Source organism: Danio rerio, chromosome 4, assembly GCF_049306965.1.
Source record: "Danio rerio strain Tuebingen ecotype United States chromosome 4, GRCz12tu, whole genome shotgun sequence".
Taxonomy (NCBI): domain Eukaryota; kingdom Metazoa; phylum Chordata; class Actinopteri; order Cypriniformes; family Danionidae; genus Danio; species Danio rerio.
Window position 1 is genome coordinate 65,821,839 of NC_133179.1, and position 17,127 is coordinate 65,838,965.

The window sequence follows — 17,127 nt, forward strand, 5'->3', positions numbered from 1 at the left end:
TTTATAGAAAAAGAAAAACATAATGTGCTTTTTTATTTATATGTACTATTCATAATAACATCGGCTTCTGTATCACCTGAACATGAAAATGAATAAATTAACTTGATTTAATTTTACTATGTCAAGTTTGTGATAGATTCTTGTTAATAATAAAGTGATATATTGTGTATTTTTCAACAGCTTCCATCATGTTGGTGAAAGTTCTATTTTAAGGAGTGAAAAAATATGTAAAATTGCTTACTGATTTTACATTTTAAGGTTTTCGCAGTGAAGGTAAGTTAAGATTGTGCTGGTCAGAGTTGTGCTCACTAAAGTCATAACCATTTCCTGAGTCTGTTTTTTTTTTTTTTTTTCAGTGAAAAGCAAATTTGGATTATCAACAACTGCAGATCCTCAAGTTTTCGATGACATGGACACTAATGTAGAAGAGGACATCTTCCACGAGTTAATGGACAGCAGTCCACATTTATGCTTGACTGTTAGATGTTTGGAAAAAAATATTTCTGCTGGCCTGCCTGAGGGTAATTATTCAATAAATATTTGGACAGTTTTAAAATGCCTCTGTTTTACAGGAGTATAAGTCAAAACAGTTAGAATTAAGTAAAAAGAAGAAATTCATAGAAGAGCTTACTGAACAGTGGAGTGTGTATAGAAATAAAGAGTTTTTATGTTTATTGACCATTGCCAGGTGTTCGTTTAGCTTAAGTTCATGTGATGCCCAGTGATGAAAGGTTGATCAAAATAGTCAAAACCACGGTGTAGAAAAACATTGAGGATGATGGTGTATAGTAAAAGCTATTAGTACAGCATTGTTTTAAATTAAGTTGAAATATAAGATAAATTGATTGTAAACTAAAGACAATATTACGTAAAGGTTAATAATAATGTTTTCCATTTCTCCATCAGTGATTTCACCCACAAGATCATCAACAGCCAGCACATGTACTGATACAGTTTCACTCTCTTCAACGGATCATGAAGACCCAGAGCGAACAATGCAGAATCAATTGACAAGGACTAACAGCTGCTTGATAGTAGATGGTAAAGGGCAAAACAGGTATATGCATATGTTGTTTGTTATGGTTAATTCTATCATATACTAATTAACTTTTATTATTTTACAAGTATAACCATTTTTCTGGTCACTTTATCAGATTGTTCAAGATGCATTGGGAAAGCAATCTGGTGGTGATGAAGTACTTGACGAATACAAGGTCACAAAAACTTTAGGGCCACAGCACTAGACGGCAGCTGGTTAATATTGTCGTCAGTCACATGAAAGAGATTCATGGGTAAGATTTCATTAAATATATGCAAGAAAAGCATGGATTTTTTTTAAACCAAAAAAAAAAAAAAATGTAAAAAGTTAAGTACTGTCCTTAATCAAATATTTTACTGATTGTTAGGAGAATCCCCACGTGCAAGCAACGGGAGTCTTATGCTTTGGGCATTATTTCTCTTTTTCCCAGCCTGAGAGACCCGTTTTCCGCAAAAGGCTATGTAAGAAATTGTCTTATTGTACTTAACAGAACCTTGTTCATCCATTTTAATTATTTAACGCAGAGGTGCCCAAACCTTGGTCCTGGAGAGCCAGTGTTCTGCAGAGTTTAGCTCCAAATGTAATTAAACACAAGCTCTTAACTAGCAAACTAAAAACTTTCAGGCAGTTGTGTTGAAGCAAGTTGGAGCTAAACTCTGCAAAACACTGGCCCTCCAGGAATGAGTTTCGACACCCCTGGTTTAAAGGTTTGTGTTTTTTATTTTTATTTGTATCATACAGTCAGTCTTTTTAATGTAACTGGCATTTTTAAATATTTCTATCTATATAACAGGAACATTTTTACGATCCAGAAAAGGGAACCGTTTGTAATTAATCTAATATGCTTCTTTCTTAGATTATTCTTAGACAAGACTTTGGTCTCCTGTTCAATGCTGAAACATCCAACAAGTTGCTTGAGAGGTAGGAGACCGCATTTAAGCACAGGATCATCAATAAGGTTGTTAATGAAATCCCTAACTTCAACTGCCAGACTTCATTGTCTTATTAATTCAGCAGAAGGATAAGAATCTGAAAATGGTACGATTTTTAAGGATTTTGTAGTTTGAAATTTGCTTTGGTTTCTTTTGTATTTGTGAGCTATAAGTGTGAATGTGGGCTTGCTTCATTTTAATATTAATACGTATAACTTTTTTATCATCACTCATTCAGACTGGGATAATGATGTCATCTGTCCTACTCCTTCTGCATCTCCTACCTCCTTCAGAGAGAAGGAAGACTTAAGATCAGTTCAACAGAGGCCTTTGGAAGACTTGTGCATTTCCATAAGGTAAAACTCACAATATTTTCGAAAGTCTTTTCATTGTTATTATTAAGGTTGTTAAGACCATTATGCGATGCTGTAAAATGTACCTTTTGAAACTTTTTTTTAAAAGCCAATACATTCAGTTGAATGCTGTTGAAGCATGTATGTTACATCTTGGATGAAATGAGGGTTTATCAAAAAATATATAAACATATTTTTGTGGTAATTCTTTTCCCTGTCACACTACACAATGCATGACATGAACACATTTTATTTTTGCACTTTGGGTAAAGGTGGTTTTGTTTTATTTTTTGTGTTGTTTTCATTAACAAAATTGTAAGTTTCCTAATTGGTTTCCTGCATTTAATGACATATTTTTGGCTGTTTTTTTGCAGTCTTGCACCAGCATTAAAGACCATCTCAGTGAGAGGAAGGGCCACCAGCCATATCGCCTAAGATCAGGAAGGATCAAGGGGAGGATTGACCATTTCTATGTGGTTATGGACAAACATCTCATCTCTTGTGCAGCAACCAGGTCCTTGAGTGCTGTTGATGAACTCTTTAAAGACTGTGTGTTCAACTTGACGTACGAGGAAGCCCTTGTCTACATCTTTACCTTTCTGCAGACTAGTCTACAACATCGATGTTGGACCTACCAGTGAGTCACCCAGGGTAAAGAAACTGCGAGCAAAGCTTTTACATTAAATGTTTCTTTTACAATAATGTGTTGGTGTTGTCAAAGCTTGCAAGCAAGCAGCACCTCTTTAAGACTCTCACAGTTTTTGATACTGAAAATGCTGTACATTTTATGTTGGTCTAACTGCGTTTAAGATGCATTGTTAAAAATAAAAGTTTAAACTGGTAAACTGTTCTGACTTTTTTTTAACTGATCAATGCAAACTGTCCTGTAATGCAGTAAACAATCTATATAACTAAAAATACATTTAAATATCAACCTAGGTATGTATGAGCACTATATTATTAGTGTTAAGATGAACACTCTTAGTGTTAAGCTATTAACACTGCGAGTGTAATTTTAACATATTTACTTTATGCAAATAGGGAAAGTGAGTGGAAAACAGAGTTAAAGTCAACACTAGCAGTGCTTTTTTAACACTATGCAAGTGTAAAATAATTTACTCTTTTTCAAGTGTAAATTTAACTCGATTTAGTGTGGACCTATATAAACACTAAAGAAGTGTTAATTTTCACACTTTGAGAGTGAAATTAACACTTCAAAATTTGCTGTGTACCCTGTAAAATTCTAGTATTTTTTCCAAATTTTTTGACATCGACAGCTCCTGTTCTTTCTGCAAACAAGCAGAGGAGACACTTGTACATATGAGACACTTGTACATATGTTTTTTGATTGTCCAATTATCAAGCAATTTTGGTCACTCCTAAATTTGCATATATCTGCTTTTGCCAATGCTGTGAATTGCTTTATTCTAAAAGACATTATTTTTATTATAATAACCCAAAAGCTAAATCCCTGGAACACATCATACATTTTTTTTAATCTTATATGGCAAATTTTTCATTCACAAACAGAAATTTACAAATAATTACTCATCATTTGCTCATTTTAGAATAGAATTTAACACTCTCCTAAAATCAATTCATCTTATCAACAATAAAAACAATCTAAGATTCCTAAAATATTATGCAGATGTATTTAAAGAAGATTCTCGTTTTTAGTTGCTATAGTAGATTTTAGTTGCTTTCCTTATGGTGATTTGTTTAAGTGTCATTGTAATTTCATTCATTTGTTTAATTTTGCTTGTTTCATTTAGTAATTTTAATATTATTATTATTAATACTTTAATTATATTAATATTTTTTTCCCTTTCTGTCTAATAGTATTATTTGTATGTGATTTTATATATTTTTTCTCATGACAAAAAAAAAAGTGAATCAACTGGAGAAAGGTTTGTTTAAAAGCTTTTACACAGATATAAAGCGTTTGATTAAAGTTTCAGGTTTTTCATCCAATACTAAATGATGTTCCTGCTGTTGACAATATTATTTTAACCCTTTATACAACGTAATACTATTTTACTCAAAGTAAAGAGGACTATGGAACAACGTTAGTGTATTATAAGAGTCTTAATGAAGGTTTAATTTTTTTTAATTAAATAATTTCACTTCAATCTAAGTATACATTACTGTATATAAAAAATGCAGTACTAATTTTAATCAGCTCAGTTGTGGCTATTGTTTCTTGCTCGGACTTACTGGATTTATTTTTGTTAATTACTGAGTTTACATATAAATAAACTGTTGAAGAGGAGTTATTTTGTTTCTGTTCAAAGTTTTATTTATTTTAAACAGAACATTTTTATTGCTTTGTTAATTTTTAACAGGATAAAAAGTCCAAACGCAGAGAAAAACTAAATAATAAGTCATGACTAAAAGTAACTTAAAAAAAGGTTAAAAAGACTTTTATTATGGCGTGGATTGTGACGTCATAAGCCTGCGCCGACCCCGCGCTGTGATTCAACTGGAGAAAGGTTTGTTTTAAAGCGTTTACACTTATATAAAGCGATTGATTAAAGTTTGTTTTTTTCATTCAGTGCTAAATTATGTCCCTGCTGTTGACAATATTATTTTAACCCTTTATACAACGTAGTACTATTTAACTCACAGTAATGAGGTCTATTGTTTGAATAAAGATAGGATAAACTTTTTGTCCCCGAGAGGAAATTAGTCTTGGGCAAAAAAAGAAAAGTGCTATAAGCAGACAATAATATAAATAAAACAAACAAAACAATTAATAACAAACCTGAATAAAGTTTTAAGTGAAGTAACAGTAAAGTGTGTAATAAGTGTTTTAATGAAGGTTTACTTTATTAAATAGTATAATGTCATTCCATTCTAAGTATACATCACTATAAGAAATGGAGGACTAGTTTTAATCAGGTCATTTGTGGCTTTTGTTTCTTGCTCTGACTTACCTGATTTCTTTTTGTTAATTTTTTTTTCATGCAAAGAGACTGTTGAAGCAAGTGTTGAAGAGAAGTTATTTTGTTTCTGTTCATTGTTTTATTTATTTTAAACAGAACATTTTTATTGTTTTGTTCATTTTAAGCAGGATAAAGTGTCCAAACACAGAGAAAAACTGCTGAAGCGACTGATCTCCACACTGTTATAAAGATGGCGTTTATTAAAGAGGAGAGTGAAGATGTGAAGATTGAAGAAACATTCACAGTCAAACAGGAAGATCTGCAGGAACAAACAGGTTGGTTTTCATTCTCAAAGACCAACTCAGTCATTTGATTGTCATTCAGATATATTTTAATAATAAGAATACTAAATTTAATCCATCTTGCAGCCCTGAGTGTGCTGCCTAGTTCCCCTAAATGCACATAAGCACTCATTGAAAGACAGGCATGAGTTTCATTTGTTACTTGTTCTCATGTCTTTTGTCATTCTTTTATGTATTATTAGTCTCCCATTTTCATGATCATGGGCCAAAAATATCGTTATCGTGATGATAATACAATTAATCTCGCAATCTATATACCCTTTCATTATGTTCTTGGCTGTTTTTGACCTATTGACTTCCATTATAACCACATTTTTTAACCGCAAAGCCATGACACCAAATAATCATGCATTCTAGATTGTTGCTGTTTTCCTTGTTGGGAAGAGGTCAAATGTGTCTTTTTTACTGTTGATCATCAGTTGGCTGCATTCACCCTTTAGATGGGCCTGTTCAAATAAGTTTCTGTCTTTGATATGGAGTTCAGTGGAGTAAAACAGCAGATTTTAGTGTGAGTGCATAAATACACTTTGTAGGGGGACCAACAGTTTTAACCCAAAAATGACCCGTCTATCAGATGAAGAAGAGCAGGAGTCAGAGATTCAATTAAAAGAAAGTTTACAGTAGATAGTTTGCAGTTTCTTCAGCAGAGGCCAGTTTCAACACTCAACAGGTTTGTAGACCGATTTACATACAATCTCAGAACAGCAACAATTAGATGTCTAGAATTCCCTCTGTTCTCTCTATGCAAACTTTTTTAAGAAATGCGTCAGTAAAGTGCACTGAAACTTCACAAAAACAAAACACACAGGGAATATTTGAACCTATCAGTTTACAATATACTGATGCCGTTCTTCTATGCTTTATTGGTGAAAATGGTCAGAAACGTTGGACCATTATTGCCTTTTTAGCATAAGCAGAGGAGTGAAACTAGCTATACAGTAATGTTTGAATTGTGGAGCGGGCTAAATCTTAAGGAACATGTATTTTTTAGTAAGTGTACTTTTTCTTTTTTTGCTTTTATTCTTGCCATAATAAAAATATGTATTTGTAGGGCAGCCCATGTTCTGCTGTCATTAATATTTTAAGAAATTATAATGTGTAGAACTGTCCGAGATATGAACAAAAGCAAGTGATGCACCAAAGTTTGATTAAAAAAAATTCTTGAATGATCATAAAAATCCTTATATCATTAAAATAATTTATAAAAACAAAAAATCTATTTAGTTTAAAACATTGAACGATATTAATGAAATGACGTAGTTTCGGAAACTTTCTACTTCTCTGTTTATCCGTCTGACTTTACAGTGGGTTTCTTTTGACTGCCCCCTGTCATTTTAAAGAATATCACAATGGCGAACGTGGCGAGTAAAGCCTCGTCCATTTCGTGGGGAGGAGCATGTAGTCAGCGGTGGTGCTTGATGCGGTGCCAGGCTAGAGTATTCACCTTATTCTTTGCCAACAAGCGAGCGCAGCCATTTGAATCTTTTTGGCACGAGACTTCCGGTCTTTCACTTACATTCATTTCTCGACATTAAAAACTGCTATTTTCGCTGTTTGATGTTGAAAACTGATATTTTCTTAATATATAATATTTTCTTTGGTCTGTATAGTCATGCAAACATTTGCTTGTAGAGCAAGTATTTTGACCATTTTCTGCCGTTTATTATTCCTAGTCATTTCTACCTTAGGCGACTGAATCGGAAGTTCTAAAACAATCGCGAAAACAGGCGCACTTCCGCATTTTAGAATAAGGTCAATAATCCAGCTTCTCTCTCTTTCTCACACACACACACACACACACACACACACACACACACACACACACACACACACACACACTATACTCCATATAAAAGGCAGAAACTTTTTTGCACTGAAACTGATAATCAATTTTAAAAATCACAAATCTCTTCCCAACAGGGAAATGTAATGGTGATGTGGGAATGGTGATTCCCCCCCAAAAATACAATAAACAAATATGTTTGTCACTTGTTTTTAAGTAGTTAATCTTGGGCGCCAGACAGAATACCTGTCAAAATACATTTCAAACAAAATATACCACGCTAGCTCTCACCACCAGTTACAAATATAAAAAAATAAATAAAATAACAAACAATGAGAACCAGAAAAAACTAAGATAATTGCTGTAATTGTCTAAATAAAGTTTGTATTATTCAAAAATGATAATAAAAACACTTTGTACTTTTCATGCACAAACAGCAGTATCAACAACAAAACAAACAATATAACAATGAAACGCAGAACCCTCAGCACTTATAACTCAGTTGAAAGAAAAAAATGCAAATGATTTCAGGCCAGCAGATTTGTCAGATTTGAAAACCGGGAAAATAATGATAACAATAGTACAGGGAGAAAACAAAACAAGAGAAACAAAATGAGAATTTGGGGAAAGAAAACAAAAACTTTTGCTTCTTACCCACGAAGCGGAGGGGTCAAGGGACATGAGTGGGGAATGGCGAATGTGGATGTGAAGGTTGAGGGTGTTGGTGAACCCAGCCGGTGAGTTGGCAGCTGACTCCATGCCAGCGAGAAAGATAGATCGGTAAGTTGATTTTGTTCAGGACACACTGCACTGAAGTCTTTAGTGACGCACACATTCAAACGACGTCACGTGCACTTCAGTAACAAGACAGCGGCCTTTGCTCTGTTGCTTCAATACATACTTCCGCTTTTTGTTTCTCACAGCCAGTCGTTAAGTTTACACTGCTCATCTCGACCCGACTTCTCTACTCCTTTCCCCACACAGCAACAGTACAGTCAACTTCTCTTTCTTCTACACACAACATAATGCTGCCTTCTTTAACTCTCCTCCTCCTCCTTTATTCTCTCACCCATTTCCTTTTTGCCGTCATATGGGAGGACCAATTAAACAATGTCGTCACAAAGAACACCAACAATCATAAATTCATGAATATGTGCTGTCATGGTTTTGCAATAAAAAAAAATGTTCTTATAATAGAGGTCAATGGAGAAAAAACAGCCATGAATCTAACGAAAAGGGAGTAAATTTGCCCAGAGTGTATTGAGGTTTTTAAAAAAAAATTTAAAGCATTTTCCCATTGATGGGGACTTCATTGTGTCTTGATGAATTTATTACTCTCATTTATATGCTTATTTGAGTGATTTCCATGTTGTTGTTATTATTATTTATTGTATTTTATTTGCACTATAAAAAATTTTATAATAGAGGCCAATGGAGCATTTTTCCAGAATATGTCAAAATAAGATGTCCCCAAATATCAGTCCATTTGCTGAAACACTGAGAACGTTTTGGCCAAATTAAGCCTCAAAATCACCCCAGAATGGATGAAAATGACCCAACAGCAAACAAAAGGAAAGGTGCACATTCCAGCCTTTATGCAGATGCTGTACTGCTGTACTGTCTCATATCTGCCAGGTGTTGTAAAAAAATAAATGAGTGAAAAGAAGAGAGAACCCAGTCCAGGACACTCGAAACAAGCAGAATTCCTTTATTAAGACGTGTTGGTTAATCTGCAGTCATACAGCGTCTTTAAGATGTCCATGTGTCTGCAAGAGCCTACTAGAGGTCCGCAGTCTGCAAGTTCTTTCACAAGTCTCTCACAAGTCTCACACAAGTCTAATTTAAGACAAAGATTTCTTGTCTATATTGTGTTCTTAGGAGGAGGGGATATGGCTAAACAAAGCATGCAAATTAAGAGTTGGAGTCAGCATGGCATAGGTGTTAAAAAACGGCCCAGCTACTGACCACACAAGTTAATCAACATAGGGTTTCTGTAGCATAAAAGCAACACCCGAAGACAAAGACAGAGTCGTTTAAAGCATTTGCATCACTGGCTTAGCCTGTAGTCAGAAAGATTAAGGTTAAATGTTCCTCCAAGCTGGGATGTTAATGAAATCATATAATTAAAAACCAAAGAATATAACTTTTTAGTTATACGTAGATTATTGTTCATTTGGAATTAGATGATAGAAATTTATATTTCCACACAGGCAAATATTCAGCTCTTACCCCAGAACTTTTTTTCTGATACATTTACCAGTCAGGCACACAACAAACAAGTATTCCCTGTCCACTTTACAAATCGTAGAAATCTGTGTCTTATCAATATGACCAAAATGACTTTTATGAAAAGCTCTGAAAACTGGACTGACACTGTTTAAATTTACTATAACTTCTATGTTAAGTGGCTTTGACACAATTTACATTGTAAAAGCACTAGATAAATAAAGATGAATTGAATTGAATCTGCCTAAATGTGTACACAATAATGGACCAAACAAAATATGATCTGATTTATTTGACATTCAATGTGCATCAAAATTACAGTGTGTGTAGCCAATGTTTCCAGTGTCTTTTCACTTTTCAGCTTTTGATGAGAGTTTTTAGGATTTAATGAAAACTAATGTTTTATTTATTTCAGACCTAATTGAAGAGAATGAGGATTGTAAAGAGGAGGAACATCATGTCAAAATTGTGGAAAAAACTCATTTACAGACTGATGGTGTTTTAAAAAGGAGAGACAAGAATCGTTTCACCTGCACTCAGTGTGGAAAGAGTTTCGCAACCAAAACTGGCAGGCAAAAGGGATCTTGGACAAGGTCACCTAGAGTACAAATGATGAAAAGACAGTGCAGAAAAGCTGAGCGTATGTGGAGAAAAACGAAACTAGTAGTCCATTATAACATCTATAAAGACAGTCTTCATGCCTTTAATATGGAACTAAACACTGCTAGACAGACTTTCTTTTCAAGCCTTATAAACAGCAACTTAAATAATGCTCGTACACTCTTTGCAACGATAGAGAGACTCACAAACCCCCCCAGTCAGATTCCCAGTGAGCTCCTCTCTGAAAGCAAATGTAATGAGTTTGCTCATTTCTTCACTGATAAGATTAATAATATCAGAAAGGCAATCAGCTCATCCAATCAGCCAAGTTGTGTCGATATCAAACAAGCTCAACCACAACTTAAGAAATCAGACACTATGTCTGATTTCATGGCAATTAACAGCAAAATCTTAGAAGAGACTGTGCAAGTTATGAAAACATCAACCTGCAGTCTTGACACGCTCCCCACATCATTCTTCAAAACGGTGTTTACATGTTTAGAAATGGATCTTCTAAAAGTGGTAAATGCTTCACTTCTATCAGGGGTTTTTCCAACCTCACTTAAAACTGCAGTTGTTAAACCCCTCTTGAAGAAGAGCAACCTGGATAACACCCTATTGAGCAATTACAGGCCAATCTCAAATCTCCCTTTCATTGGCAAAATCATTGAAAAAGTTGTTTTTAACCAGGTTAACAAGTTCTTAAACTTCAGGGGGTGTTTAGACAATTTTCAATCTGGTTTCAGAGCACATCACAGTACAGAGAGCGCTCTTATAAAGATAATCAATGATATACGCCTAAATACAGATTCAGGTAAAATAACAGTGCTGGTATTGTTGGATCTCAGTGCTGCATTTGACACTGTCGATCACAGCATACTTCTGGATAGGCTGGAAAACTGGGTCGGGCTATCTGGCACAGTCCTCAAATGGTTTAGATCTTACCTAGAAGGTAGAGGTTACCATGTCAGTATAGGTGACCATAGGTCGAGGTGGACACCCATGACGTGTGGAGTCCCACAAGGCTCGATTCTGGCACCTCTCCTGTTCAACCTTTACATGCTCCCTCTAAGCCAAATAATGAGAAAGAACCAAATCTCCTACCACAGCTATGCTGATGACACTCAGATCTACCTAGCCTTACTGCCTAATGACTACAGCCCCATTGACACCCTCTGCCAATGCATTGATGAAATGAGCAATTGGATGTGCCAAAACTTTCTTCAGTTAAACAAAGAGAAAACTGAAATTATTGTGTTTGGAAACAAAGATGAGGTTCTCAAGGTAAATGCGTACCTTGACACTAAAGGTCAAACGACAAAAAATAAGGTCAAGAATCTTGGTGTGACTCTGGAGTCAGATCTGAGTTTCAACAGTCATGTCAAAGCAGTCAGTAAATCAGCATACTATCATCTCAAAAACATAGCAAGAATCAGATGCTTTGTTTCTAGTGAAGATTTAGAAAAACTTGTTCATGCTTTTATCAGCAGCAGGGTGGATTACTGTAATGGACTCCTCACTGGCCTTCCCAAAAAGACAGTCAGACAGTTGCAGCTCATCCAGAACGCTGCAGCCAGAATTCTAACCAGAACCAGAAAATCAGAGCACATCACACCTGTCCTCAGGTCTTTACACTGGCTGCCAGTTACATTCAGAATAGATTTTAAAGTATTATTACTGGTCTATAAATCACTAAATGGCCTAGGACCTAAATACATCACAGATATGCTCACTGAATACAAACCTAACAGATCACTCAGATCTTTAGGATCATATAAACTAGAAGTTCCAAGAGTTCAGTCAAAGCAGGGTGAATCGGCTTTTAGCCACTATGCCCCTCGCTGCTGGAATCAGCTTCCAGAAATGATCAGATGTGCTCCAACATTAGGCACATTCAAATCAAGACTGAAAACACATCTGTTTAGCTGTGCCTTTACTGAATGAGCACTGTGCTGCGTCCGACAGATTGCACTATCATGTTTTTCTCTTCTTCTTCATTCTTTTATATCACATTTTACCTGTTTTTATGTTTTGTTTTGTTTTTATGCATTTTTATTATTTGTTTTTATTTTTATTTTACTTGTTTCTTTTATTCTTGTTTATGTAAAGCACTTTGAATTGCCATTGTGTATGAAATGTGCTATATAAATAAACTTGCCTTGCCTTGCCAAAAGCAAACTTAAGATTCACATAATGATCCACACCGGAGAGAAACCATTCACATGCACTCAGTGTGGGAAGAGTTTCAACCAATTATCTCACCTTAATTATCACATGATGATTCACACTGGAAAGAAACCATTCGCATACACTCAGTGTGCGAAGAGTTTCAAGCAATCATCACACCTTAATCTACACATGATGATCCACACTGGAGAGAAACCATTCACATGCACTCATTGTGGGAAAAGTTTTAACTGCTCATCACACCTTAATCAACACATGAGGATCCACACTGGAGAGAAACCATACGCATGCACTCAGTGTGGGAAGAGTTTCAACCAATCATCTCACCTTAATTATCATATGATGATTCACACTGGAAAGAAACCATTCACATGCACTCAGTGTGCGAAGAGTTTCAACCAATCATCACACCTTAATCAACACATGAGGATACACACTGGAGAGAAACCATACGCATGCACTCAGTGTGGGAAGAGTTTTAACTGCTCAACAAACTTTGATAACCACATGAGGATCCACACTGGAGAGAAACCATTCACATGCACTCAGTGTGGGAAGAGTTTCAGCCAATTATCCAACCTTAATCTACACATGATGATCCACACTGGAGAGAAACCATACGCATGCACTCAGTGTGGGAAGAGTTTTTACTGCTCAACAAACCTTAATCACCATATGAGGATCCACACTAGAGAGAAACCATTCACGTGCACTCAGTGTGGGGAGAGTTTCAGCAAATCATCACACCTTAATAAACACATTGAAGGAACTCATGGGCATATTGCAGTGGTCAACACGAGTTGAATCTGAAATCTTGGGCATCTGCAAATTGTCTCAGTCATTGAACTGGCTTAAGGGCTTAAACCATCACGATAACAAAGCACCAATTGATTTTGGGTTATTCTGACCAATACTCTGGCTGCAGATGTTCCAGGTACCCTTCAGCAAAATTAGTAAATGATTTAAACTAAACAAAGGGGTTTTACGGGATTTTCAGCAGGAACCGCCTCACAAGACTTTTGAATGACATTGAAATTGTGCATCCTGTCAGATGCACAATTTCGTAGAGACGAAGAGATCTCTAGAAACATTAATGCATACAAATGAAAGTAAATCTCTTAAAATGTTAGAACTAAGGCAGATGTATCTTTGAATAATACACCATAATGTTCCTCATATGCTGTGGTTATTTCAACCAACCAGGTTAATCAATGTGTTGTTTTAACCCTTAAAGCAGATTAAATTGATCTGCGTGTGTCTGAAATGTATGAGATCTGGTCTTGAATGAAAGCTAGTGACATTTGCAATCTGTTCGTGTAAATGAAAAACTAGTAGTACAAACAGTATTCGTCTTGTAACATTTGATGTAAGATAGTTTCAATCTTGCAAGAGTTCTTCCCCGTGAAATCTACATGCAGTGTGTTAATGATTGACCCTTTCTACGTCGGCACGGGGTGTGGCCCCGCCCTTCATGGCAATTGCTCATTGGCAGACAGTGCCATAGGGATGGATCAGACCAGGTCACTTAAAGACACCCTGCAACAAAGAAATTTTGCTTTGAAACCGCACGAACTTCCGCAAACCGACTTTCAGCAGTCCGTCACCTCAGTAACCCAGAACTACCACACCCACATGCGAGGGAATTCCAAGGACGTCACAGAAGCCACCAGCCAATCAGGAGCACTGTGTTTCCCCAAGGCCAGCTGACGAGGGAGATTCATCTTCAGCAAAAGTGCAAGTAACAAACAAACGTTGTCTCTTACTGATCTGGGGCAAATTGATCTTAAACAGTTAAAGGTAAGCCATATCTCTGCTTTTGTGGTTTCTCAGGTGTTATTCTAAGATCTTGTTAAAAGTATTAGAATTAATTTGGGATGGTTGTCAACTCATTTTACATCCTCTGAACTGCCTCTGTGTGTGCGAGTTTGTTTGTTGTTTGCTTATTACATAGTTTCATGTATCGTAGTGTAGCTCAATAAATCTTTGTTCTCATTTTGTAAGAATTGTGTTCTTGTTTATGTGCTTCTAAGTCATTGCCTCGAGCTGTAGATCTTGTTACCTTGCTAAAAGTTAACTCAGTACTGTGTTATGTTATTATCGTTGGTCACGTAAATAATATAAACAAGATTGGTAAGATACTGTTACGTAGCGGATGCACCCCGCTACGCACATAAATTTAAGGATGACCGCTATAAAAAGTGGTCACCTGGAGTCCCCGTTCCTGCTCCCCAAGCACACACACACACAGGCCAAGTTGTCAAAAAGGGGTATCAGATTAATTAAACAAAAAGGTCAAAATCAGAATTAGGGAACAAAAAGGCCAAAACAACAAACAAAACAAGGTACGCTACCTAATATTAAACCTCTTACCCATACCAAAAAATAAAGTTCCATAAATTAAGCATACAATTCTAACCTCCATAACTAGCCACAAAACAGGAGAAAACTGGATAAAAGAAATGGGCCTTCCCTTTGATCATTTAGCCTTAAGGTAAATATTAGCCACAGCTAATATGGAACAAAATCAATGCCTAAAGTCTTGAATTAAAAAGCTTGTTGAATATCACAAACTGAAAAAAATAATACACCGTATTAACAAGTTCTTGCATTTTAATGACTTGAATTCCAGGGTTTGTATTTTTAGGTCCTGAAATTTAACATATCTGTATATTTAAGCTTTGAATATTTCAACAAAAAATATTTCAAACACGTTTTCATACTTAAAAATTCAATAATTCATATTCAATTTTCAGATTTCACTTACAAAATATTCAATACCCTTTAAAAATACGATGTATAATATTCAAAAGGTCATTTTCAGTTCATTTTATTTCAGTTCAAATATTCGCTTCCATAAATTCAGTGGATCAAATTCGACTGTTAAAATTTAACATTACATCTGGGAACTGCAGGAAAAGCAATAGATTGCAGATTGAAGATCGCCAGCTGCTCTAGCTTTCACCAGCAGGTGGAGATGGAATGTAAGATTTTTAACCCAGTAAACAGGCGAGAAAAAGGCTATTAAAGGCACAAAAGTAGCATTTAATATTAATATCAATGTTTTGGACATTATAAATGATAAAAAGTATGAGTAAAATGAGTTAATGAGGTTTTAGTCATCTATATTTGCCCTTATGTAACGGAAGCCAGCTGGTGATCGCGTAAATCTCAGTTCTCGGATCCAGTGACAGACGTTGTTCTGCAATCTTATCGGAGCTTGTCTCCCATGCCGGCTCGCTCCCTGCTCGGACCGGTGCAGTTACTTGCACATAAACCGTCTTTTGATGAATATGATGTTACACATTGTCTATCTTTATTGACTCTTTATTCCATAGACGCGAAGTATTATATTGACAGCTAAAGAATATAAACGTAAGAGAAACAAGAAAGGAAATATTATAACAATACAAAATAGATAAACATTGACAGGGCTAAGAACAATTACGAACAAAGATATTCAAAAGCAGAGAGATTTTATGAGAATGTCACACAACAGTTTACTTGGAACTGTTAAACAGTGTTCAGGTATGATTTAAGGTTGGTTATGGATGGGTTGTCTAATTTAAAATAATTTAACATAACGTGCGAATGCATTAAAGGAGCGTCTTCAGTTATTATTTAAACGCAGCTATGTCAGGATTGGGATAGGTTATATAATTTCATTATTTAAATTATGATTGTTAATATTAATATTTTATGACATGTATTTGGGCTATTGCGCTCAAATAAGTCATCCGTGATTCTAAATTAATATTTCTATTTATCCTTTTTATCACTCTGTCTGTCTTTCTCTTCTTTTTTTTCTAATTATTGGGGTTCTGCCACGGTTAAACGTTTGCAAAATGTCTTAGTTTGTCCAGAATATTGTTTTATTGTTATGTAGCCTAGTAAAAATAGTTAAAAATAAAGTTAGTAAAAATAAATTCACACATTTTTTGCTTTGATCTTGAACAGAGGCCAGGTTACCGGTCAGGTTTGAGACATGATCATCCAGACTCTAAAAGACCACGTCCGTCTTGTCAGCATTTTCTGCATCCTGACATGCTGGTTTTTGTTGTGTATTATTTTTTTCTTCTTTGATTTTTGTTATCGGGCAAATGTCTCTTACTGTGAATTTTGTGGCGCTGTGGCTTAGCTGGTCAAAGCGCCTGCCTTGTAAACAGGAGATCCTGGTCTCAAATCCCAGCAGCGCCTTAGTCCAGATGGTGCATGTGCTTGTTTTATAGAGCTTACCGGAATGAATTATAAAATTGTATAGCTTTGAGGCGTAATAAATAGTAAAATAGAGTTAAACAACCTCTTTGCTTGCCATTTTAAGACTTGCTGTCTTTTTTTAGTCTCTGTGTGCAAAAACGTCTTGCCTCCTTTCTAGCGTTGGTGCTGTGGCTTAGTTGGTCAAAGTGCCCCTCTAGTAAACAGGAGATCCTGGGTTCAAATCCCAGCAGTGCCTAATGTACAGGTGCCATGGTTGCTTTTTGTTAAGAGTAACGAGTGTTTACGCAGCGGGATGTTTAGCAGTCGGTTTCTTAACAAAACTCAAATCCTTAAGAACGCTGCTCGTTCAAGAGGGCTTTGGACGATGGCTTTATAAAGCATAGTGTGGTAATGCCTAACCAATGCGCTACTTGCACGCAGGCTCGTGACTTAGTTCCGCCTTGAAGTAATAGGGCCCGCTTAGTTCTGGTTTGTCGGCCATTGTTGCGAAGTTGGGAGAAAATGTTCAAAAAAAAGTGTTTATAGATTTCAGAGACAGCTATGAGGTG

At 35.7% G+C, this 17,127-nt stretch overlaps 2 protein-coding genes and 1 non-coding gene across 5 annotated transcripts; all 3 read left to right on the forward strand.

Moving 5' to 3' along the window:
- The first annotated feature begins 360 nt into the window (after positions 1-360).
- LOC141381837 (uncharacterized) lies at positions 361-2,759 on the forward strand. Its single transcript, XM_073948935.1, is given in 8 exon segments — positions 361-521; positions 907-1,057; positions 1,155-1,292; positions 1,407-1,500; positions 1,896-2,000; positions 2,002-2,077; positions 2,210-2,327; positions 2,699-2,759. Coding segments are annotated over 8 exon segments (855 nt in total). The 5' UTR covers positions 361-409.
- Positions 2,760-4,786: 2,027 nt separating this feature from the next.
- On the forward strand, positions 4,787-14,364 carry LOC137490995 (uncharacterized). Of its 3 annotated transcripts, none has more exons than XM_073948364.1 (4): positions 4,787-4,813; positions 5,392-5,541; positions 9,993-10,145; positions 12,352-14,364. In XM_073948364.1, exon 4 carries the CDS (start codon positions 12,371-12,373, stop codon positions 13,166-13,168), a length of 798 nt encoding a protein of 265 aa, XP_073804465.1. In that variant the 5' UTR covers positions 4,787-4,813; positions 5,392-5,541; positions 9,993-10,145; positions 12,352-12,370; the 3' UTR covers positions 13,169-14,364. The 3 variants fall into 3 exon arrangements, with proteins under 3 accessions (XP_073804465.1, XP_073804466.1, XP_073804464.1); XM_073948365.1 differs by having other exon boundaries at positions 5,395-5,541; XM_073948363.1 differs by lacking the exon at positions 12,352-14,364 and having other exon boundaries at positions 9,993-12,350.
- Positions 14,365-16,484: 2,120 nt separating this feature from the next.
- trnat-ugu (transfer RNA threonine (anticodon UGU)) lies at positions 16,485-16,558 on the forward strand. Its single transcript has one exon. It is a non-coding gene; the product is annotated as a tRNA-Thr (tRNA).
- Positions 16,559-17,127: the final 569 nt, after the last annotated feature.